The sequence below is a fragment of the Doryrhamphus excisus genome, linkage group LG5, assembly GCF_037039965.1.
Source record: "Doryrhamphus excisus strain RoL-2023G ecotype Guam linkage group LG5, RoL_Dexc_Guam_v1.1, whole genome shotgun sequence".
In the NCBI taxonomy this organism is placed as follows: domain Eukaryota; kingdom Metazoa; phylum Chordata; class Actinopteri; order Syngnathiformes; family Syngnathidae; genus Doryrhamphus; species Doryrhamphus excisus.
Genome location: NC_136361.1, coordinates 13,530,646 through 13,556,103, shown reverse-complemented (window position 1 = coordinate 13,556,103; position 25,458 = coordinate 13,530,646). Strand labels below are relative to the sequence as shown.

General features: G+C 49.4%; 2 protein-coding genes across 2 annotated transcripts; one reads left to right on the top strand and one right to left on the bottom strand.

Moving 5' to 3' along the window:
* Positions 1-1,173: 1,173 nt before the first annotated feature.
* pik3r4 (phosphoinositide-3-kinase, regulatory subunit 4) lies at positions 1,174-9,849 on the top strand. Its single transcript, XM_058053069.2, has 20 exons — positions 1,174-1,321; positions 1,744-2,468; positions 2,581-2,714; positions 2,789-2,996; positions 3,093-3,482; positions 3,552-3,686; positions 3,758-3,979; positions 4,080-4,253; positions 4,339-4,484; positions 4,553-4,756; positions 4,853-5,054; positions 5,140-5,234; positions 5,319-5,541; positions 5,611-5,941; positions 6,017-6,228; positions 6,306-6,437; positions 6,511-6,611; positions 6,668-6,756; positions 6,829-6,949; positions 7,028-9,849. Exons 2-20 carry the CDS (start codon positions 1,751-1,753, stop codon positions 7,196-7,198), a joined length of 4,008 nt encoding a protein of 1,335 aa, XP_057909052.2. The 5' UTR covers positions 1,174-1,321; positions 1,744-1,750; the 3' UTR covers positions 7,199-9,849.
* Positions 7,402-24,966, bottom strand: col6a4a (collagen, type VI, alpha 4a). The gene is made up of 40 exons (XM_058053068.2): positions 24,876-24,966; positions 23,747-24,355; positions 22,995-23,582; positions 20,407-20,976; positions 19,086-19,706; positions 18,452-19,012; positions 16,758-17,315; positions 16,096-16,674; positions 15,438-16,016; positions 15,010-15,371; positions 14,857-14,935; positions 14,602-14,747; positions 14,408-14,500; positions 14,291-14,344; positions 14,135-14,206; positions 14,035-14,061; positions 13,908-13,952; positions 13,790-13,843; positions 13,224-13,286; positions 13,073-13,138; positions 12,942-12,995; positions 12,822-12,857; positions 12,689-12,751; positions 12,553-12,615; positions 12,418-12,480; positions 12,266-12,328; positions 12,057-12,107; positions 11,947-11,982; positions 11,752-11,814; positions 11,617-11,679; positions 11,488-11,523; positions 11,365-11,401; positions 11,279-11,290; positions 9,334-9,827; positions 9,173-9,263; positions 8,446-9,099; positions 8,302-8,374; positions 8,128-8,234; positions 8,013-8,054; positions 7,402-7,938 (listed from the first exon to the last, which is right to left on the bottom strand). The coding sequence occupies exons 1-40, from the start codon at positions 24,949-24,951 to the stop codon at positions 7,763-7,765; spliced, it is 8,079 nt and encodes a 2,692-aa protein (XP_057909051.2). The 5' UTR covers positions 24,952-24,966; the 3' UTR covers positions 7,402-7,762.
* Between the last annotated feature and the right edge of the window lie 492 nt (positions 24,967-25,458).

The following is a 25,458-nucleotide window of genomic DNA, read 5'->3' as shown; positions in this document are numbered from 1 at the left end:
TTTATTTATAGAGCACCATTCGTACACAAGGCAATTCATAGTGCTTTACAGACAAGAAGGGTAAAGTCCCTTCATAAAATCATTCCATAAAAACATAGAATCCTTCTAAAATCATTAAACAAAATTCCATAAATCATTCCATAAAACAAAGCAAAACCAAAAAATAAAAAATGAGGAGTGCTGATGAAATGCTTTCATTTCCCACATGCACGGTTGAATATAAATCTTAGATTTGAACATTGCCAAGGTGGAGGATTGTCGCACATCTTCTGATAGATCGTTTTCAGATTTTGGCAGCCTCACCCAGTTTAGTCCTGACTCTGGGTGCCCACAGGAGACCACTACCTGAACTTCTCAGAGGCCGAGATGGTTTACGTGGCTCTAACATGTCAGAGGTGTACTTCGGAGCAAGACCATGAAAAGTTTTGGACTCAAGCAGAGCTGTTTTTAAGTCTATTCTCTGAGCAACCGGAAGCCAGTGCAGAGACCTTAGTACTGGATTAATATACTCATATTTTCTGGTTCTAGTCAGGAGTTGAGCAGTAGCATTCCAGAGGCACTGCATTAGTGAACTCAGTGGAAGGCTGTTAAGAGTAGTAACCTGCTGGAGACGAAGGTGTGGATTAGTCTCTCTCTGGCAATTTCTTTTGTGGTAAAAAGCTATATTTTATTTTGTTATTTTTTATTGTCTGGGATGGTTAGAAAAACTATCAATGGGTGGAAAATTGTTGTAAAAATCTTTAATATTTGATATCCAAAGACACAGTATTACAAGAAGGCTCCAAAAGTCTATCAAGCTTGATGATGTTGACTACATCTGTTGATGACTGACTATATGGACTTGTTATCCGAACAGAAAAGTGCAATGTAATCTCTAATCCACTCACTGCGGCCACTATATTAGGTACACAGTGCAATCTGTTTATTATCTGCAGTTACATGTTTTGCATTAGAGTTCTTTAGATTGTAAAGGCAGTCACTATGTAATTGTCAGTCAATGTACATTTTCTATACAAATGAATGTGTTTGTTTTTGTATGATAGTGTTTTGATCAGTTTTATTGTTTGGCGGTCGAACGGTAAAGGTAACTGTGTATATGTGGTTTACTTACCTAAATAGACGAGCTTTACTTAAGCAGACTGGGCGGTTATCGAATGACGTCACGATTTGAACCGGAAACACAACAACAGCTGCTGACAGGTCACAAGTCTAGCTTGATCTTGGTCGGATTGCATCTATCGATAAAGCGTTTATTGATATAGATATATTCCGATCGTGAATCGTAAACGCTCAGTAGCAACTACAGCCGGGCCAGCAGCAGGTAACGTATTTTTGTTTACAACGACTTAATAAGTTAATGTGAACGTAATCGGAGAGCTAATTACTGTTAGCTAGCATACTAAACTAGCGCTGTCATGTTTGAAGTCATGTGACGCGCCTTATAGCACGTAAATAGGTCCGGATGTTTTAGCCTCCCGACACCTTATCTTCATTTAGACGCCAAAATGATCCAAAATAACATTCTACTGACCCCGGTAACAAACCACATATTGGCATGTCATGAAAACATCGATGGTTAGCATTCAGCCCTCTAAGTGTATCAACGATCAAATTCATGTGTGTCATTAAAAAAAGGGTAGTGCAATAAAATTCTAAAATGCATGTGGGCCAACAACATGGATTTAAACGTTCTCACGGAAGGCTAAACGGCAGTGATGTGACCTTTCATTCTGATGTTTGCAGGGGTGCAATGGGGAACCAGCTGGCAGGCATCGCCCCATCTCAGATCTTGTCCGTGGACAGCTACTTCTCGGACATCCATGACCATGAGTATGACAAGAGTCTGGGCAGCACACGCTTCTTCAAGGTGGCTCGAGCCAAACACCGCGAGGGCCTGGTGGTTGTCAAGGTTTTTGCCATCCAGGACCCCTCTCTACCGCTAACCAGCTACAAGCAGGAGCTGGAGGAGCTGAAGATCTACCTGCACTCCTGCCAGAACTGCCTGCCCTTTCAGAAGACCTCCCTGACGGAGAAGGCCGCCATTTTGTTTCGCCAGTATGTCCGGGATAACCTTTATGACCGCATCAGCACCCGGCCTTTCCTCAACAACGTGGAGAAGCGCTGGCTGGCCTTCCAGATTCTTAATGCCGTGGACCAGGCGCACAAGGTCGGCGTGCGCCACGGTGACATAAAGACTGAGAATATCATGGTGACCAGCTGGAACTGGGTGTTGCTCACCGACTTTGCCAGCTTCAAGCCCACCTACTTGCCAGAGGACAACCCTGCCGACTTCAACTACTTCTTTGATACATCCAGGCGCAGGACGTGCTACATTGCTCCTGAGCGCTTTGTGGATGGTAGCATGTTTGCCACAGAGAGCGACCAGAACACGCCTCTGGTGGACCTCACAAACAACAACCAGAGGAGCAGAGGAGAGCTCAAGCAGGCCATGGACATCTTCTCTGCAGGTAGGCACCTATAGGTCATGGAAAATATGTTTTTGTTTTTTTTTTTAGTAAGAGTCTTCAGTAACCATAATCTGGCTAGCAGCTGACATTCCCTCGCTGTCTTTGCCTTCAGGCTGTGTGATCGCCGAGCTCTTCACAGAGGGCGTCCCGCTCTTCGACCTGTCCCAGCTCCTGGCTTACCGTAAAGGTCATTTCCAGACAGAGCAGGTCCTGGAGAAGATCGAGGATCACAGCATCCGACAGCTGGTGAGGCGTGTGTTAACACGTTTTCCATAGAAACCACAATGGAGCATCACTGGAATGACTTTGCCCTCTCTCAGGTGGCTCAGATGGTTCAGAGGGAACCGGAGCGACGCCTGGCGGCGGAGGACTACCTGAAACAGCAGAGAGGCAAAGCATTCCCCGACATCTTCTACACCTTCCTGCAGCCTTACATGGCGCAGTTTGCCAAGGAGACCTTCCAGTCGGCTGATGAGCGGGTGCTCATTATTCGCAAGGACCTGGACAACATCCTTCACAACCTGCGAGGTGCACATGCATGTTTTATTATGAGTGTTTTCAATATTTGATGTCCTATACCTTCACCAGTTAATGTTAATAATGAGTGTGGGCGTGTTCATGCAGGCACATCATGTCCCCCTCAGGAGGTTGACGAGGGTGTTGCGAGCACGAAGGAGCAGCAGGGCCTCATCGTGCTGACATCCGTCATCACTTCCTGCCTGCAGACGCTTCGCTCCTGCGACTCCAAGCTGGCCGCACTCGAGCTCATCCTCCACCTGGCGCCGCGGTTGGGTGTCGATATCCTACTGGACCGCGTTGTGCCGTACCTGCTGCACTTCTGCAATGACCATGTACCGCGTGTGCGTGCACAGGCCGTGCGCACGCTCACAAAAGTGTTGGCGCTGGTCAAGGAGGTGCCACGCAACGACGTTAACATCTACCCAGAGTACATCCTGCCTGGCATCGCCCACCTCGCTCAGGACGACGCCACCATCGTCCGTCTGGCCTACGCAGGTCAGTGGCTGCTGTTTTCATGTGAATGTGAGGCACACGTGTTTTGAATATTCTTTTCCATCATATCAGAGAATGTGGCACACCTGGCAGAGAGCGCACTCCGCTTCTTAGAGTTGGTGCAGGAAAACAACGTGAACACAGAGCATGATGCCTGCGGCGAGGATGTCGAGGAAACGCTGCACCCTAATGAGAACTACGACTCAGGTGCGTGCGCGTTGAATTGTTGTCTGAACACGTGCACGAGGTCGTGAGTGTGACGGCGTTTGCATGTGCAGAGCTGCAGGCGCTTCATGAGATGGTGCAGCAGAAGGTGGTGACGCTGCTGAGCGACTCTGAGAATGTGGTTAAGCAGTCCCTGATGGAGAACGGCATCACGCGGCTCTGTGTCTTCTTTGGCCGCCAGAAGGCCAATGATGTGCTGCTGTCGCACATGATCACCTTTCTCAATGACAAGAACGACTGGCATCTGCGGGGGGCCTTCTTTGATAGCATTGTTGGTGAGAACCATCTCTCCCTGTCATGCATCACACTGGTGTTAGCCTCTCATATTCCGTGCAATCGCAAGTGACCTGTTTTCCATTGTCTAACCGTGTGGAGGCGTGGCGGCGTACGTGGGCTGGCAGAGCTCCTCCATCTTGAAGCCACTCCTCCAACAGGGTCTGAGCGACACAGAGGAGTTTGTCATCTACAAAGCTCTAAACGCGCTCATGTGCATGTGCCAGCTTGGTCTGCTGCAGAAACCTCACATCTACGAGTTTGTCGCTGACATCGGTAAGCTTGTGCATCGCATCACACCGACCCTGCACCACGTTGTCTTTCTGACCTGTGACCCCGCCGCCTCGCATGCTTGCTGCAGCTCCTTTTCTGTGTCACCCCAACCTGTGGATCCGTTATGGTGCGGTGGGCTTCGTCACGGTGGTTGCTCAGCACCTCAACGTGGCCGATGTCTACTGCAAGCTGATGCCGCACCTCAACCCGTTCATCACGCAGCCCATCATCCAGGTGAGTGCTGACAGCGTGCTGACATCGTGATGACAGCGGCTGTCAGTTGCGTGCCTTTGCATCCTCAGATCGATAAAGAACTGGTCCTGCTGAGCGTCCTGAAGGAGCCGCTGAGCCGCTCCATCTTTGACTATGCACTGCGATCCAAAGACATCTCCAGCCTCTTTCGCCACCTGCTGCTGCGGCAGAAGAAGCGTGCAGGATCCATCCCAGAATGTCCGCCTCCTGAAGACCCGGCTATTGCTCAGCTCCTCAAAAAGCTACTCTCACAGGTGATAGTGTGCTAGCAGGGGGTGACGCCACCCGACACTAGCGCTAGGTTAGATAACAAAGACGTCACTGTGATGTCCTGGTTTTGGTCTATGCAGGGGATGACAGAGGCGGAGGAGGACAAGCTACTGGCGCTGCGAGACTTCATGCTCAAGTCCAACAAGGCCAAAGCCAACATGGGTGAGCAGACTCACCTGGGGGATGCCGCCCAGACAGGAGTTATTGACCTGGCCATGCTCGGCATCACCGGGCGTCAAGTAGACCTGGCTAAGCCCAAAGGCGAGGTCGACGACAAGCGAGGTGACATTTGCACACTTGTTTTTTCTTCTTGAGGCTAATAAAAGTGGTGATGTTAAAGAAGGTTAATTGTTGTCATTTCCCACAGTGAGGAAGCACACCAAGCAGGACTCCATTATGAATGAGGAGTGGAAGAGTATGTTTGGATCTCAGGAGGCCGCCACTGCTACGCCAACGCCCACGGTCCAAGTTTCCTCTGTACTACTAACATCCTGGCCAGACAATCACTGATGATGTTTAGTAATCAAAGCATGCATGCTCCTGCAGGTGACTGACGGGCCAGCGAGTCAGACCCGAAGGAGTACTGCGTCCCCGGCGGTCCACGTGCTCCAGTCGGTGACGAGTGGCCCCTCTTACCAGCGCCGCATGAACACATGCAAGACAGAGCTTCAGCAGCTGGTGCAGCAAAAGCGGGACCAGTGCAGCGCAGAGCGCATGGCGAAAGAAATCATGGAGAGCGCCGAGTGGGAGAGTCGACCTCCGCCACCCGGTAACTAGCGCAATCATATCAGGGGAGGGCACCATCCAGCTGTGGTGACACCACATGTATGTGTTTTAGGGTGGCACCCTAAGGGGCTGCTGGTCGCCCATCTTCACGAACACAAAGCTGCTGTCAACCGCATCCGAGTCTCAGACGAACACGCCATCTTCGCCACGGCGTCCAATGACGGCACGGTCAAAGTGTGGGATAGTCAAAAGATGGAGGGAAAGACCACCACGACAAGGTCGGTGTTCACCTACTCGCGTATTGGCGGTCACGTCAAGACGTTGGCCTTCTGTCAGGGGTCGCATTACTTGGCTGTGGCGTCGGACAACGGATCCATCCAGCTGCTAGCGGTGGAAGCCAACAAGCCACCAAAATCCCCCAAAGTTCAACCCTTTCAGACTAGGTAACCAAAACAGCAGGGGGGGGGGCAATTCTTATTAGTTATCAATGGTATTCTTCATATTTTGGCTGTGCCCAGGTCTCTGGATCTCCAGGAGGACGGCTGTGCGGTGGACATCCACCATTTCAACTCCGGCGCTCAGACCGTGCTGGCGTACGCCACTGTCAACGGCTCGCTGGTTGGCTGGGACCTTCGCTCCAATTCCAACGCCTGGACGCTTCGCCATGATCTCCGTCTGGGACTCATCACCTCCTTCAGCGTGGACATGCACCAGTGCTGGCTTTGTCTCGGTGCGCACGCCGCCCCCCCCCTTTTGGATGCCGTACTTAAGTTGCACGTAAATTACTCTCACATGTTTCCTCATCAGGGACAAGCAGCGGCACCATGGCATGCTGGGACATGCGTTTCCAGCTCCCCATCTCTAACCACACCCACCCCGCACGTGCACGAATCAGACGGCTACTTATGCACCCGCTGTACCAGTCGTCTGTCATCGCAGGTGAGACCGCCATCATTACCATGCTTGACCCACTTCCTGTTCACCCGATGTGCGCTCTTGTATCGCCATGCAGCCGTCCAGGGCAACAATGAAGTGTCTATGTGGGACATGGAGACAGGAGACCGCAAATTCACACTGTGGGCCAGTTCAGCACCTCCACTGTCTGAGCTGCAGGTGAGTTAGCATTGTTTGTTAGCATCAAGCCGTGCATTCATTGGCGTGTCCTGCAGCCTTCTCCTCACAGCGTGCACGGCATCTACTGCAGTCCGGCTGACGGGAACCCGCTCCTATTGACGGCCGGCTCCGACATGCGGATCAGGTCTGACAAGCTCTTGCGTTAATGTCAAGTTCGCTTCAGGGGGCTCATCACTGTCCGACTTGTGCTCATCAGGTTCTGGGATTTGGTATACCCGGAGAGGTCCTACATCGTGGCGGGCGGAGCCAACGATTCCCTGCACTGCCCGTCCGTCCTTTACAGCAGGAAGATCATAGAAGGAACCGAAGTGGTGCAGGTAAACACACGCTCCCCAGTTTGGCAACGCCTTCTTATGGGAGCAAATGTCTTACCTCACTGTTTGCTTCCACCGCAGGAGATCCACAGCAAACAGAAGAGCGGCGCCACGGAGGACTCACCACGTCGCGGCCCTGAGTCGCTGCCCGTGGGACATCATGACATCATCACTGACATCGCCACTTTCCAGACCACACAAGGCTTCATTGTCACATCATCACGAGATGGCATCATCAAAGTGTGGAAGTGACACACACACACACACACACACACACCTTGTACATAGTCCTTGTATGAAGTAGGAGTCATGTGACCTGCACACCTCAATAAAGGTAATCAGCCACTAAAACATGTTCATCTTCACTTCCTGTAATTGCCACAAGGGGGACACTTAACATATTGGCTCGATCCGAGCCCCCCGGGGCCACTGACCTGGGACACACAAGCTAGGAAGACACAGAATTATTTTATTTTATTTTTTTTCACGTACAATTGGACTGTTTTTTTGGCAAATTTATCCTAAAATATTTCTAGTGACCTGCAGACGTTAAGCGGTATAGAAAATGGATGGTTGTCTAAAAGTGAGTGTGGGATTAAGGAAGTATAATACTAATATTAAAGACGTGTCATGTGTGTCCTTATGTTGAAGGAAAATGTCGTAACGCTCCTCCGTGTACGTGAATGTATGGAAATGAGAAGTCCATGACATTTGAGGTTAAATGTCCACGTGGAGCGGCACAAATGATTGGAAGTTTTTACGACGACAACAAAGAAAACGTTTTCAAGTTCAAACAAAAGTTCACACGCTCTGCATTCAGGATGTCTCGCTCATGCACAGGTCTTCGCACTCGTCCTGCGTGTTGAAGCGGTTTTCGTTGCCGCCACAGCCGCCGTACCAAAAGCGCTGGCACTGGTTCTGTTGGTCGTTGTAGAACCACATCATGGTGTAGTTCTGACAGCCGCCGACATCCTGGCCCAGGAAACAGGCGTCTGCATGGGAGTGCGGGACAGACAGGATGTAAGATTTTATCGCTTGTCGTGTTGTCCTTTTTAACGTTTCTTACCTTTGAAGATGGTCGACTGAGTCCCGGCTGGAACGTTTCCATCTGACACAAACAAAGGATCAAATGGGTCTGTTGGAGACACTTTCCAGTTCGATTGACGGTGGAAGGAACTTACCGAACGCTCCGGCGGTTGGCATGTGGACGGCGTCCAGATGTCCTGTCTGCTCCTCGAACTGTTCCCGCTCTTCTGGCTGGTCGGCAAACTCCTCTACAAACTCCTGCCTGGACACAAAGTCACATGATCATCATGTTCACCTGGCTTGCGGCTCACATGATGTCAGCGTCTTACCCGCTGATCAAGATCTGCCCTCCATCTTTACAGGTTTGTTTGACAGACGGGGGCGGGTATGTGTTCACACCCTCTGCAACAGACACATGCTTATGTAGGTCGTTTAGGGAAATGGAGGTACTAAAAGCAAGATAAATGACTTACTGTCGAGTGCGGACATGAAGACCCGGAAGAAGCGGCGTGCATAGTCCTGCTCATGGGCTTTGAGGCGGTGCAAGTGAAGCAGGTGCTGCTGTGTAGGGGTGCTGGCCAGCTCCTCCACCTGCGTGCGGTTGTAGCGTTCACCAACCGTGACAACAAACAGCGCCACACCCTCACACTTGGCCTTGTGGGTGACGAAGCGCAGAGTTTCACGGTCCTCCAACGCCGTCTGGGTGCCGACCACCGCCAGCAAAACTTTCCTCCTGCGGGCGGGTCCGGCCTTCAGCAACACCTCCCTGAGACTTAGGTCTAGAGCATGCCCGAGCGCCGAAGCGCCGCCCTGCTGATGCATGTTGCTCAGCAGGTGCGTCTTCATCAGCTGCTGGTTCTGGTAGGCCTGGAGTCCAAATTCCACCTTGGTGTTCCGGGTGCCGCTCTGTTGAACCACAGCCACACGGGCGCGGTTCCCGGCCTGGCGGGGTTGAGGGCTCACAGCCAGTTGTTCCACCACGGAACCCAACAACTGCTGGGCGCCGGCGTACTCGTCGGCCTGCATCTCACGGGAACTGTCAACGACCACGACCACGTCGGCGTTCACTTCCTGTGGCTGAGACGTCTCCTGAATGAAGGCACACTCCTGGGCCCGCCTGCAAGGGTCTGACCAAACAAACAGCGCCATTTCCTGTATTGTCGTCGAGGAGCTCGCTGATGTGCCAACTGTGCATCTTACCGTAACAAATGGCGCAGTTCTTCACCTTCTTGAGGTCAGCGGCCGTGTCCCTGCCCAGCACGGAGAAAATGGATTTCCCCGTGTCGTCCAGCTGACAGGAAATACTCATTAAAACATACACTAACGGCTTGCTGAGAGTCACCTTTGACCTCCACACTTACCTCCATGGCACGACTGATGGCGGGAGCGTTCCTCAGAGCGATGACGGCGGGCACGATGTTGAGTGCATGGTACTCCATCACGGCCGTCACGATGTTGCTGTCATCCTGCGACGGCCCATTGGAGAAGAAGACTGCCACCTTCCTCATCATCGCCCCCGAGCGCACGCGTTTCAGGACGTTGTGAGCTACAAAGCGCATGGCGCCACCCAGCTGGCGCCGGTTGGACGTGCGCTCCAGGGCGATGTTCCTCACGGCGTCGAGTAGCTGCGTCTTGCGCCGGTAGTCGTGGAAACGGATCAGGTACTTGGTGTAGCTGTTGTAAGCCACCACAGCCACACGGGCACCTTTTGGACAGTTGCTCTCGGCGATGGCGATATCCTCCAGCAATGAGAGCAGCGCCATACGCTGCCTCTCAAAGGCCGCTGGGGTCACGTCCTCGGACATGTCAAGTCCAAAGACCAGCTCGGTGGGGAAGGCTGGGCAAGTGCTGTGGTCTGCAGAATTGTATAGAAGAATGTTTGATGTTCCTCCAATGGACATGTCTCAAGATTCATGGCCATAATGGGCATGCACATAGAAGATACACACAATATACTGTATGTATGTACATATATGTATATAAACTGTATTATATATACACAGTATACTGTATGTATGTACAGTGGTGTGAAAAAGTGTTTTCCCCCTTCCTGATTTCTCTTTTTTAGGCATGTTTGTCAACTTTTTAAATGAGTTTTTTATGAGTTGATGAACACAAAATGCAGTTTTTAAATGAAATATTTATTTTATTACCTCTTGGGTGAGCTGTTGCTGTGCTCTTTAGTTAATTTTGGTTGGCGGGCCACTCCTGGGATGGTTCACCACTGTTCCATGTTTTGGCCATTTGTGGATAATGGCTCTCATGGTCCCAAAGCTTTGGAAATGGCTTTGTAACCTTTTTTTCCACACCGATAGATCTGAATTACTCTCCTTCTCATTTGTTCTTGAATTTCTTTAGGTCTCAACATGACGTCTAGCTTTTGAGGATCTTTTGGTCAACTTCACTTTGTCGGGCAGGTCTTATTTAAGTGATTTCTTGATTGAGAACAGGTGTGATCGTAATCAGGCCTGGGTGTGCCTGCAGAAATTGAACGCTATCATTCTCTAACACTATGCTTGAATGAGTGGGGGGAGGCTTTTTCACACAGGGCCATGTGTGTTTGGATTGGTTTTTCTCCCTTAATAATAAAACGTTTCATTTAAAAATTGCATTTTGTGTTAAATGTTTTGTGAAACATTTAAGTTGACAAACAGGCAAAAAAAAATCAGGAAGTATGAATTTATGTATATTAGGGCTGTGAAATGATTTCATGAAATTTATTTTCAAATTAATTCATCATGATTGAGCATCATTCAGGGCTGCACGGTGGTTAGCGCGCAGGCCACACAACTAGGAGATCCGAGTTCGGCATTCCTGTGTGGAGTTTGCATGTTCTCCCCGTGCATGCGTGGGTTTTCTCCGGGTACTCCGGTTTCCTCCCACATTCCAAAAACATGCTAGGTTAATTGGCGACTCCAAATTGTCCATAGGTTTGAATGTGAGTGTGAATGGTTGTTTGTCTATATGTGCCCTGTGATTGGCTGGCCACCAGTCCAGCGTCTGACGTCAGCTGGGATAGGCTCCAGCATGCCCACGACCCTCGTGAGGATAAACAGTAGAAAATTAATGATTGAATTAATATATATATACACACAAATACACACACACGTTATATACACACACACACAGAAACATTCATTTAGGTGGCCTAAAAATGAGGATCCTGTTAGTCTTGACTCGAGTTCCTCCAAAAACACAAAAAGAACGTTCCACGAAGGAATTGATCCAAAGTCAACACGCCAGCGGCTCGTCTACTCACCTCGTGTACACACACACACACGCACACACAGGATGTGACCTACGTACCCATGGAGCATGCTGAAAAAGAGAAAAACAACTTAGAGCTGATTGGCTGACAAGCGGACAGAGTGGGCGTGTCCTCAGGTACTCACCACAGTTGTTTCGGATGAAGGTGATCAACTGACACTCCTACCACAAAACAACAACAACATACTTATCATACACAACCACCACAACACACTGCTGTCATGTTACACAAGCTGACACACACTCACCGTCATGCCTTTACCTCCGGGTGGACCTCGCAGGCCCTGTGTGGAACACAGAAGACGTCGTATAGAGAAGCAAAACGCAAAAACAGGAAGTCATGTTGTGGCATGACGACTCAACCGAAGGTCACTCACCCGGTGCCCCGCATAGCCTGGCTCTCCAGGCACGCCTGCGTCTCCAGTACGGCCCGAGTTGCCCTGCAGGGGTTGCGTAACATAACACATCAACAATTTGACATTTGACAAAACAAAATGTCTGTTTGCACTCACCCCTCGACCTCGATTGCCTTTATTGCCCGGGTAGCCTTTGGTTCCCTGGAGGCCGCTCTCGCCCTGATGAGGACAAGACGAGAGTTGCTAACGAGTACGAGATGAGTCGGTAACGAGCATAAGGCCGTGTCTAAACACCACGAAATACCATGTCAGACATGATAGGAGCCCCCTGAGGAGAGAAGGAAGACTCACCGCTAAACCAGGATAACCTGGGAATCCTGGATCTCCCTGGACATGGACACACACAAACAAATAATCAGAGTCCACTCGCAGTCAAAGTTTTGGACTCTTGTGGTCTTCACCTTGATCCCTTTGGGTCCTGCGGGTCCAAATCCGTCCCTTCCGTCTTGACCCTGAAGGATTCATCATAAACAATTTAGATCACATGACTGACATTCCAGTCACTGACTAACCTTAGTTATCTGTTTTACGTCAAACATCAAATTAGAAGCTAAGATGCTGAAGCTAAGCTATGCTACCCCCTGGTGGTTTGGAGGTTCCACACACTCACCGGCATCCCTCGCATTCCCAGCGTTCCTGGTACACCCTGCGGTCCCGGATCTCCCGGTTGGCCCTTGAAAGACAAAACACCATGATTGTGCTGATAACTGTCCCTACGTCTCATTGGACGTTGGCCTTGATTGAACGTAAGTGACCTCTCACCTTCTGACCGAGTGCACCGCGCCGTCCAGTGGAGCCCGCTGCTCCAGGTGAGCCCGCTGCTCCCTGCAGGGGACCACAAGAAACCTTTGTTAGATCAACGCTGTTCTATGTCTACATATCAGACAACGTGCTGACCTGTGGTCCAGGAAGTCCAGGGATCCCTCTTGGTCCAGGCTGACCTCTCACCCCTCTGGGACCCTGCAACCACATCAAGGAAGCATCAAGTTAACATGTTAGGAAGCCCTAGCTGACTTCTGTTCTTGTCACCCACCTGTGGACCTGAGGCACCAGGACTTCCTGTGACTCCTAGAACTCCAGGAGCCCCTGCACCACCCTATTAGGGAACACAGACTTGTCAATCAAAGGCGACACAAAGCAGAGTGTGCTGTGCTTCATCTGTGTACCTTGTTCCCGATGGCCCCTCGTCTGCCGTCCGGACCCTGCCAGTACAAAAATACTCAAAGTGAGGTGATGCTGGCATGTTCCAAACCAAAACAGTATTCAGAAACGATCAATGGTCTCACCGGGTTCCCGATGATGCCAACCTCACCGGGACGTCCATCCTGTCCCGGTTGTCCCTGTAGATGTAGAAAGTCACATGTCAAGGTGTGTCAATGTGATAATGTCATCTCAGCGCGGTGGGGCCTGTTCTCACCGGCAAACCAGGATTGCCGACTTCGCCTTTAGATCCCGGCACAGTGTTGTCCCTGCCTGGTTCTCCCTGTCGGACACAAAAACAAGTCATGTCACGCCCGGGTCGGTCATGTGAGCGTGTGGAAACTAGAAAATGGAACAGTCAAACTCACCGGATCTCCTCTGAGCCCTCGCTGTCCTTTCTGTCCCGCCGCCCCTCGGATACCTGGAATGCCCTGAGGACCCAAAGTGAAGAGGTCAACCAAGTAGCGGGAATTCAACAGCCAACATGCCACAGGGGAATTCCAGGGAACATGCTAACCATTCATTCATTCATTTTCTACCGCTTTTTCCCTACGAGGGTCGCGGGGGTGCTGGAGCCTATCCCAGCTGGTCGCCAGCGAATCACAGAGCACATATAGACAAACAACCATTCACACTAACATTCATACCAAGTCGCCAATTAACCTCGCATGTTTTTGGAATGTGGGAGGAAACCGGAGTACCCGGAGAAAACCCATGCACCCCATGCAAAATCCCCACTGCACGGGGAGAACATGCAAACTCCACACAGAGATGGCCGAGGGTGGAATTGAACCCTGGTCTCCTAGCTGTGAGGTCTGCGCGCTAACCACTAGACCGCCGTGCCGCCCACATGCTAACCAATAAAACTAATTTAACAAAGTAAGTCCCTGTTCATCAAGTCAGTTCAGTCTGTCCTGTCTTTTCATTTGTTTACCGAATTTCCTGGATGTCCTCGCTCTCCTCGACCGCCATCTTGTCCCATCACACCCTGCACACACAAACAACACCTTTAAAGTCATCTAAACCCAGACATTGCCTTATTGAGGCGCTACCTGCTCTCCGTTGACGCCGTTCAGTCCATCTTCTCCGTTGTCGCCCTGCACCAGTGGACAGGCACAGCTGAGTCTTCTCAACGGTCATGAGCTCAACTTTATCTTAAAGGACGCCATCTTTACTCACCCGGTTTCCTCGCAGGCCACGGTAGCCCTGAGGACGCAAAGGAGAACACGTTCAATGACACCGTCCATATGTCATTGTGCAATGCGACACAGAATAGTACCTTTGGGCCTCTGAGTCCAGAACAGCCCTGAACGCCCTGAGGTCCGCTGGGTCCAGGACGTCCTCGATCGCCCTGCAACACACCAACACGCAGGTAAGCCTCAGGTGTTGCACATTTGGAACAGATGCTTTCATGCAGGAAGATGAGAGAACTTACAGGGACACCCTCCTCTCCTGGGAAGCCAGGGTAACCTTTGTGTCCCGACGGTCCCTAGAAGACAATAAACACCTCGTCATTCTCCACTTGGTCTCATGTTCAATATATCGCATTCACCTTTGACCCCGGCGAACCCCGAGAGCCGCGAATGCCTTCGTGTCCTGAACACTTGCACATGACGTTGCAGCACTCTCGATTTGAGACCGTGTCCTGTGGGGAACAAGAGAAGTTCTTCCTGGTCAGGCTAACTAACCAACTTGCTAATAAGTTGCTAGCTAGTCATAGCATTTAGCGAACAAGAAAAAACGTACAATCTGTTTGAGGATCGTGCTGCCAACACTCGGCATTGCGATGCTGAGAGGAAGCTTGTAGCCAAACCCTCGGCCGAATTCCAACATCTGCAGCTCGGCGACGTCCCGTGCTCCCTCCAGGGCCACCATCAGCAGTGCGTTGATGCCTGCAGGAAGGAAGTCGTTCATTCTGAGCTGAGACTCAAACCCAGAACCTCCTGGTCGTGAGGCAGACATTGCTAACCACACAACCATACTTTTACTACAAATTTTTACCAGACTGTCGCAGCTGCTCTGCCTCGTCCTCCAGTTTCAACACGTCTTCATCGAGTCCGTCTGAGAAGATCACCAGAACCTGAAGGATCCCCATGGTAAGGACAACATCAGGCGATGAGACTATGAAGCTTAACTAACATTCACGTGACTCACCTTCACGCCACCTCTGGAATCGGCCTTAAATTTCTCCTGGAAGGATTTTAGCATGGCAGTGTTGAGCCGTGTGGGAACGTTCAAATTTAAGTTCATGACTTTTGTCACAACATCATCGCTTGAGTCATACGGCTTGAATTTGAAGTCGTGCAGGAGACTTCCGTCTTGTCCCACCACTCTGAAAGCGATCTTGGTGTTGATGGGGGCGGTGCCGGTGCAGCACAGACCGGGGACGGTGGAAATGTAATGCACAATCTCTGGCAGGAAGGTCCGAAGCTTGGCATGGCCGCTGACCAACATCTCACCCGGAAGGCCGCTTCTTTGCGAGATGTCAAAGCCAATAGCGATATCAATACTGCAGCCTAAAGCGGAGGAGACACAACTTAACTTCAGAGGTCGAAAAGAACAAAGAAGACGTCTCAACGTACCTGTAAGATCTTTGGGTGGTTTGGATTTACAGATTGTGCTGACCACTTTTTGTTTAATGTTCTCCAAACTGTTGAAGTTCTCCACTGTGAAGAGCTTGTCGGCGCTGCTGGTGATCTGCAAGAGCTCCAGATCGTGGACGTTTCCGATGCCAATGGCGAACACCTCAACACCTAGAGCCCTAAGACGATCCGCGGCCTCCTGCACGTCATCCTGGGATTCGCCATCAGTGATTAACACCAAATTTTGGGAGACGCCAGTCGATCTTCGGCAGCCCTGAGAGGCCTCAAAGTGACCCCTGATGGCATCCAGTGCCCGTCCGATCAAGGTGCCCCCACCACGTTGGGTCATAGCCATGATGCGCTTGGTGATTGACTCGTAGGTGTAGTACTGGTTCAGGTAGAACTCGTGCTGGAAAATGTCACTAAACTGGGCGAGACCAACGCGCACCAAATCCTCACTGATGCTGAAGCTGGATACGAGTTCTGTCGTGAACTTCTTCATGGTGTCGTAATCCTGGGACCCGATGCTGCCAGACTGATCGACCAGGAAGATGAGATCGGCTTTTTGTTTCTCGCAGGCTGCAGAAGCAAAGAGCAGAGTCAAAAACGTCAAAACTCTCAATACTAGCTAGCTTTCTCCAGTTTTTGCATCTCCTACCTGGTTTTGTGGAGTTACAGAGAACTTCCGTGATGTTCTTGTACAAAGTTTCAAGTGCAGCGAAATTATCCACATAAAAAACTCGGTTTAAGTCGTGACCAGCCATGATCTCCAGCTGGTTCCTGATGGCGCCTTCCACTCCGATACTGAAGACGCTTACTCCTTTTTCTCGCAGTGCCGTGGACGGTCCGACCAGATTGTTACTATCTGTGGCATCGCCGTCTGTGATCACCATGAGAATCTGTGGAATACCGAGTACTGCCCGACCGCCGTGCTCGTCGTTAAAGAATGCCAAGGCATAGTCCAATGCCTTGCCTGTGTAGGTGTCTCCATATGGAGACTTCAGAGCTGAAATTGCTTGAAGAACATCTCGTTTGGATTCATACTGGTTGAGAGTAAAAATGGACTTGGGGTCTGAGGAGTAGAGAATGACTCCAAAGCGAGTTAGCTCTTTGCCAACCGTGGTTTGGTTCACCATTGACGACATGAACTTCTGCATGCTTCTGAACTTGTCCAACGTGATGCTCGTTGAGCCATCCACCAAGAAGATAATGTCAGCCTTCTCTGTCTTCTTACAATCTGGTGGAAGAGACAAGAATAATAAATAAAGACAACAGAGGATTAATTCAATAATTTTCAGTCTGCTAACAAAGGAAAAGGACCTCTCTCTGGATCGCAGATCTCCAAAGCCACCTGGCTCTCCAAGTCCTTCAGAGCATCAAAGTCCCTCTCGGCATAGACCCGTTCTGGTGATCCACAGATCTCCAGCAGCTGTGTAGTGTTGGCGTCCACTACCCCAATGGCGTAGACCACCACATCTTTACTCCTCAAGGCTATGGCAGGGATTTTGACATCATCTTGGGCCTCGCCATCTGTCACCACCACCATCCTCTGCCTCACGCCAGGACGCCCTCCTCTGGGAGCATCAAAGTACTGCGATAACGCCGCGATAGCCGCACCCGTATGCGTGCCTCCTCCGATCTGCTGCATGCCATCGATGGCTTTCAGCATTTCATCCTTGGTGTAGTGGCGGTTGAGGGGGAACTCCAGCTGCTGGACGGTGCTGAACTGCATGACACCGACGTGAACCTCATCTTGTCCGATGTTAGACTTGCCAATAACAGATTTCATGAAGTCTTTCATTTTTTCGTAGTCTTGCGGATAGATGCTCCCAGAACTGTCAATCAAGAACAGGAGGTCTCCAGGTATGTCTTTACAAACTGTAGACACGCAACATGTTAGTTATTACATTCCTGTGGACTTCAGTCAGCCAAAAAGCTACTAGAGCAGCACACAAAGGTCAAGGCTCCGAATTTGGAGCTAAACACATTCCAGTCATGGACTCAGATGAAATGTGTTTGTACTTGACATTGAATATTCCTGACCTAAAGTGTGAAGAAACACCTAAACACTGTGTTTAATGCTCCACTGCAGGGGTCTCAAACACGCGGCCCAAATGTGGCACGCAGGACACTAGTTTGAAGCCCCCGCCTTGATATGAAAGTTTAATGTTAGTGCGGCCCGCTCAAGTTTGATATGGATGCTGTATGGTATCATGTACCCAGAAAAAAATATTACGTTTGATTAATGTTCATGTTAAAGGTTAAATAACTGTTAATAGCTATCCTCCCTATCCGTGTGGAAGTGGTAAGTTTTTGGCTATTTAAGTTCAAAGGAAATAACTTGAAGGCTACCGTTTAGGTCGCTAGCTCTCTAGTTTGTGAGTTAGCATGTGTCTCAAGACCCTGCAGTTGCGCAATATGTTGTAAATAAAAAAAGTATAAATGTGACTATAGTCGTGTTTTGTCATGTCTACAGGGCTCTAATGCTTTGTTCGTTTTAATCTGAAAAAAAATAATTTGTCTACCCACCAACTATATGTGGTTTCTTAAGTTTTTATTATTTGCCGTTTTATTATTATTATATTTATTTATTACTGATTGATTGATTTTCTTTATTTTTGATTTGTTTATTTATTTTTCATCTTATTTTGTGCAGAAAAATAAAAATTAAGATATTTGAGAACAGTGGAATATTTTATCAGAGCTTTTATTGTAGAAAATCGGAACCAAAGCACTGAAAAAGTTTGTATATTTTTCTGTTTTTAATAAATGCGGTTTTGGGGGTTTTTTTTGGAAAACCTGATGCGGCCCAGACCCTAGCTCCAGTGGCCCCCAGGTAAAATTGAGTTTTAGACCCCTGCTCTACTGGAAGAGAACCTTTTCTATGATGTTGGGAGAAATTAAAGCAGTTTCTTTCTTTCTTTAGGACTATTCCAGCATAATATTCCAACTTATTCCAGTCATTCAAGTCACAGAACGTCCTATAAGAACATTTGGACTTTTTCAGGTCTTACCATCTGTGGAGCAGATGTCAGTGATGATATCGTCTTTGATGGGATTCAGAGCATCGAAATTGTTGACGAAGAATGTCCTCTTTGGGTTGCCGGAAATCTCATGAAGCTCATCCATCACGGCGTTTTTCACTCCAATGGCGTACACAGTGATGCCCTGCGCACGTAGCTTCTCCGCAGGCACCTTGACGTCATCCGAGGACTTCCCATCAGTGATGACCACCAGGTATTCCGGCACTTTCTGGCCACGTGTGATCATCGCCCGATCAAACTGCGGGACCATGAATTCTAGCGCCCTTCCTGTTTCAGTCCCGCCTCCGACCTGCACGATGGCCTCCACAGCCTTCTCCAGGCTTTTGATGTCTGTGTAGGCCGTCAGATCAAATTCCAGGTTTGGTGCATCGGCATACTTAGCGACCCCCAGGCGGACATGCTGTGGCCCGATACGGAAAGTACTGAGGAACTCAATGATGAACTTCTTCATGTCATAAAAGTCTGTGGGTTGAATGCTTCCAGAGTGGTCGATCAAGAAGAAGATATCCGCTTCGTCTGTTTGCAAGCATCCTAGGAAAAAAAAGAAAATATAAATAAAAATATGTTGTAATCATCCAAAGAATCCAGGAGCAGAGTTGCTAACCTTCTTTAATGCTACTTCTTCTCATATTGACGCTGACGGCTTGGCGGATGATGTTGTGGCAAACAATTTTCTGCAGCTTCTGCTCCAGCGACTTGAGTTTGGCAAAGCTGTCCACAGTGAACATGTGCTTCTTGGGAGGATGCGACGCCATCTTCACCAGCTGGGCATGGTTGGCGTTTTTGACTCCAACTGTGTAGATGGTGACACCAGCCCGCCGCAGGTCAGCAGCAGCGGTGCTCACATCATCTTGAGATTTACCGTCAGTGATGACCACTGCCACCTGCTGGACGCCCTTGTTTTTCCTGCTTCCTTTTTCTTTGATGAACACGTGCTCCCGCGTGAAATTGAGCGCGGCACCGGTGTTTGTGCCGCCGCCTTGGTAGGGCAGGATTTTGATGAAACTAAGCGTCTCATTCTTGTCCCTGAAGGTGTCGAGGTAGACCGGTGCAAATGCTTTATCGCTGTACATCACGATGCCCACTCGCACTTTAGATGGACCCACATCCAGGCCGCTTACAATCGAGTGCAGGAAGGTGCGCACCAGCTGGAAGTTTGGGGTTCCGATGCTCCCTGATTCATCGATGATAAACACAATGTCTGCCAGTTTGGCTCCTTTGCATTCTGTGGAAAAAGAGGATGTTCAGATTTCTTGACAGGATGGAAGCTACACCAGCTATTTGTGATCTTCTCTGTCTGCCTGATGACAAATCACACCATTTTCAATCATTGCAAAGTCTCAGTCTCCCTGCATTGTGACCCGTAACTGACTAGAAGTCAACTGGATATTATATACTATTCAATTTGGGGATGGAGACTAGGGTTCAATTCCACCCTCGGCCATCTCTGTGTGGAGTTTGCATGTTCTCCCCGTGCATGCGTGGGTTTTCTCCGGGTACTCCGGTTTCCTCCCACATTCCAAAAACATGCTAGGACATTTTCCTGGCAAATACACCACATGGTGGCGCTTGAATTTGGAGGAGAAATTGGATATTTTTATACAAATTCAACCTCACTGGAGTAGATCCAGCATTATAAATGATGAATGAATGACTGATGATTTCTGTATTGTATCCTCTCTATGGTAGCATGGCTTCCAAAACATTTGGAGCACATTCCATTCGGAACATTCGGAACTGTCTTGGGATAGGCTCCAGCACCCCCTGCGACCCTTGTGAGGATAAGCGGTAGAAAATGAATGGATGAATGAATTTGGGGATGGAATTATTTTGAGGGTATTATGGAAGGTGATCATCAGGTCACCATGAGATGATCTACACATAAGATATCAGCAGCAAAACAACAATAATAAGCTTCCTTTTACCTCCAGTAGGAGTGATCTGCTGGTCCTCGCTTTCAAAAATCGTCTTCAGAGCCGGAACGGCGTTCGAGATGGACTGGTATGCGTAAGGACTCGTGGCCACAACGCGCATTTGCTGCATGGACGCTCCAAGACTCATCCCCACAACGGTCACGCCCTCTGACTTGATCAATCGAGACTGCTTATAAATGGAGTCGTCCGAGTCTTTCCCGCTCAAAACAACCAAAAATTGACGAAAGCCTTGGTCGGCCCGGCTTCCCGCCTCGCTGGTGAAGAAGTGCGAGCTGGCATACTCCAAGGCGCTACCCAGGTTGCGTGGCTCGTTGGGTTGTAATCTGCGTTGGCGGAAACGCCTGACGCCGCCGCTGGTTTCGTCTTTTGTTTGGTGAGCATTGAGGAGAAATTCCACTTTGGTATCTTGACCATACTGAGCCAAGCCGAGGCGATGCGTTGAGGTTCCGAAGCTAAGTTGGTTGGTCAGTCGCACCAGGACGCTTCTGGCCTGCTGGAATTCAGCTTGACTCAAGCCGCTGTCCACGAGGAAGAAGATGTCAGCAAACTTTTCTGACAAGGCTGAAAGGCAACAAAACAACTGTGGTGATTATCTTTGGCACTCATCTCAAAACTGAATTAAGTCGATCAATTTGCAACAACAAGAACCTGCCCTGAAGGCCTGAGTATTGCTAACCCATGCTAGCTAAGCTAAAATGCAACCTTGTCCAGGCTACATTTTCTTTTTTTTTTTTTTATTCACATGATTTTAATGAATGAAAAGAAAATGTTTAAATGATAAAAACAATTGTCATCTCTTCGCAAATTGAAGAAGTAATTTGCTGTGCTATGAATAGCATAACTGCTGAGAGAAATTATTGCATGCTTATTAATGCACACAAGTACAAAAAAAAGATGTTTCTTCATATACATGATTAACAACAGCTCTATTGAAGCACTGAAATACTTAAACTTCCATTCCCCCTCACTCTTTACGTGATAAGAAAGAACGTTGAAGTCGGCGTGGTCAAAGAGGAGCAGCCTTTTCGGTGGGCACAGATCCCTGTCGGCCTTATGGAGGGCTTTAAAGAGCCCTGTGCCGATGTTCATCGGGATGCCCATGATGATGCACTCTGATACGCCGCAGACTGAGTCCTTCTGCCCAAAGTAGGCGGCGTCAAAGAGGTGGTCGGCCGTTTTCTCAAAGGACGCCAGCATGAGGACGCTCTCCTTCATTTTGGCCAAGCCAAATCTAGTAATTCCGAGTATCTCGCCCTTGTATGACATGAGGTCGGCTAGAAGCATGACGTGGCGGCGTGGATGCTCATGCCGTGATTGATCATGGTGTATTGGACCTCGTTGATGATGGTGGACCCGGCAGCTTCGATGCCGAGAGTCTTCTCCACCTCGTATGTGTTGTTGGACAAGGTACATTTTTTATTTCTAACAGCTAAACGTGGCAACATTCCAACCTGCCCTCCCATCCTGAATTTACTGCTGTTATGAAGTTCCCAGAAGCTGAAAGCAAGCATTCCCCTTTGACAAAAAAGGGGCCTTAAATCTGACATCTTATTGCTGCCTAAAACAGGCATCATATCTTCCCATAATAAACATGAAGAAACAGAAAGATCAACCCTCCCACAGAATTCCATCTGTAAATGTTGTGTGTTTTGGCTCGCCGCACACATCCCTGCAAGCTTGTTTCTCATCTGCGTTATTGCGGTGTGTTGTGTAAGCATTGCAGACAAAGAATTGTTGATTTGAGCTCATCACGAATTAAAAAAAAACAAAATGTCACCTTAAAATTCATAACCAAAGTCATGTCGAGATTTAGTCGTACTAAAATTCCTTCTCTTACAGTAGGAAGTTATTGCTGTAATAGAGGAAGGAGGACAGTTAGAGGTCTAAACGGCTGTGCTTTTCCTTGGCCGCCCCTCCACAGCCGTGGTGAGATTTGAGCGGCCAGCCGTCAGCCGGCCGAACAAGCGCAAAAATTAAATTACCTCTTTTCAGCTCAAGATAGTATAAATTGTGTGAAAAAGATGATATAAGGACAATATAGGTGACCTTTCAAGAAACAAATGGGGCTATCAATATTTTTTTATATTAGTTTTCCATAGCCGTGGCGGCACGGCACCTCACAGCTAGGAGACCAGGGTTCAATTCCACCCTCGGCCATCTCTGTGTGGAGTTTGCATGTTCTCCCCGTGCATGCGTGGGTTTTCTCCGGGTACTCCGGTTTCCTCCCACATTCCAAAAACATGCTAGGTTAATTGGCGACGCCAAATTGTCCATAGGTATGAATGTGAGTGTGAATGGTTGTTTGTCTATATGTGCCCTGTGATTGGCTGGCGACCAGTCTAGGGTCTACCCCGCCTCTCGCCCCAATACAGCTGGGATAGGCTCCAGCACCCCCGCGACCCTTGTGAGGAAAAAGCGGTAGAAAATGAATGAATGAATGAATGAGTTTTCCATAGCCGTGACCATGTTCTTGAGATTTCTTCAACCTGCCCCGTTAGCCGAGGAGTCCGGCCAGCCGTGGGGCCAGCCGCTCCATGTACTAGACCTCTAGAGTACAGAAAGTCTGAGCAGTTCCTTACCTTGCCTCTGATTATCCATGGAGATGCACATGGTTTGCAGCAGACCGTCGGTGAGCCTCTGAAGGGCCTGGAAGCTATCAATGAAAAAGCGGAAGTTGTCAGAAGGTCGGTTGGCAATGGACTCCAGCTCTACACGGTTGGCTTGTCCCACTCCGATACCAAAGACAATGACTCCATGTTGTCTCAGTTGCTGAGCGGGCAAAACCACGTCATCGGTGGAGTCTCCATCTGTGATCACAACAGCGATCTGAGGAACTCGCAGGCTGGCACGGCTCCCAGAGCTTTCTGTGAAGTACTGCGTCCGCAGGAAGTCGATGGCCTTTCCGGTCTCAGTGCCTCCCATCCGATAGGGGAACTTGTCCAATTCGGCCAGCAGGGATTTCTTGTCCATGTGATCTTTCAACAAGAACTCCTGAAAGGTTTCATCGCTGTATTGCGCCAATCCCACCCGGACTTTGTCTGGACCAATGTCAAGACCAGAGACCACGCTTCGGAGAAAACCTCGAACCTCCTGGAAGTTATCAGGTCCGATGCTTGATGAACCGTCCACCAGGAAGACGATATCGGCCACAGTGGCTTGGGCACATTCTGGAGAGGATAGAGAAGAAAGTCAGTGTCAGGTTGAAGAAAATGCCAATCAGACCGGCTAAATCGTACAACGTCGACTTTACGACATCCAGGTCAACGATTCTGTCACTGTGACTCGCTGCTGCTGTTTGCCCGACAAAACACGAAGTCACTGTCAGCGTTACCTTGCGACAACTGCAGAAGTTGTCGTTTGGCCTCCTCCACGGTTGTGCAAAGCGTCTGGACGATACTCTGAGAAATTCCCTGAAGTGCTGCAAAATCGGACACGCTGTAGACATGCTGACTGTGCGGCTCATTGGCGATCTCCCTCAGCTGGTCTTCATCGGCGTCTTTAATACCGATGGCGTACAAGATTATGCCTTTCTTCTTCAGTTCAACGGCGTGAGACTCCACATCATCTTGTGACTTCCCGTCGGTGATGACCACAGCGATCTGTGGCACATTCTGTGCCGCCCTGCTCCCGGCCTCTTCCACAAAATGCTGACTCAGCATGAAGTCCAAGCCTTGACCCGTGTGCGTGCCGCCCCCCATGTAAGGCAGCGTACTGATGTACTGCAGGATGTCGGCCTTGTTCTGGTAGGTGTTGAGCAGGAACTCGCTTCGTGGTGTGGTGCTGTACTGGACCAGAGCCATACGGACACGGTCCGGGCCCACGTCGAAACCGTTGACCAGCGTGGACAAAAAACGGCGTATCTGCTCGAAGTTCTCGGCTCCGATGCTCCACGATCCATCCACCATGAAGACAAGGTCAGCCACGGCCTCTTGAGTGCACACTGACAGCAGAGGTCGGGACACTGAGTCATTCTCGGACGACGTGCCGGTACTTTGCTAGAGGAAGAGCGTGACCGCCCGGCACAAAGCGTGATGAAGGCAGAAGCTGCGTGGCCTTTGGCTAGCGATTTGCACTTTACACGCCTCTGCTTAAAGCATTTCATCCTGGAAACGTGCATAAGAACGCCGAATTCAAACGCACGGACCGAAGGAAATAGTCTCATGTGTCCCCTTGGGGCAGTAGAAGCAGCGAGCATACACTTAAAAAAACAAAGAAAATGGACGGGGTTTTTTTCAGCATGATAACCTTGTCTACTTCTGGACATCACTATGGGATGTCGGGAATGACACTTTGGTGCATGTTGCCTTTGAACGTGAAGCATTAGTGCGTGAACGTGCACAGCTCACACACACACACACACACGGTGTTGTTAGTAAAGGTGTGAACATGAGCCAGCTGTGTCATATTTGGTACATCCTGGAATGCAGGAAGTGAGGTCATCGCTGATTTATGTCACCCACCTGTCCTCTGTGCCGTGTTGCCATGGAAATAGAGCGCAACCATGAGGCCCAGAAGAAGACTCCGCACCACCTCCATGTTACCGGTGTTTCTCCTGCTGTGATAAAGATGAGTGTCAGTCAATAACGTCAGGCCACGGCCACGGCCAGATGCCAACATCTGGAGTGGCGCAAAAGACAAAAAAAAACACCAGACATTTAATCACAGTTTCCTCTTTCTCTCTTTGTTTTTGTAAAAAAGTCATTATCTGCAGATGTTTGGCTCCATTCCATGATGTTACTTTGCAGACACTTAGATGAGTAGATAGTTTGTCTTAGCACATTCAAAGCTTGAGGACTCTCAGAACCGAGCCAGCGCTGTACGTGAGATGCTGCCATATGTGTTCCATGCAGAGCAAATAAGGATGCAGATGCTGGAATTCCAAAGAATGAAAAGGTCTTCACTGTGTTGCTGGGAGGCCTCATGAAACAGACCATGTGGTTGTGTTTACCGCCAGCACTGGCGGCTCTGGTTCCTGCAGACGTCCACCACATCAAGCTACATTCACTGACAGACCATTTGGAATGTGAAGCAGACGGAAGAACA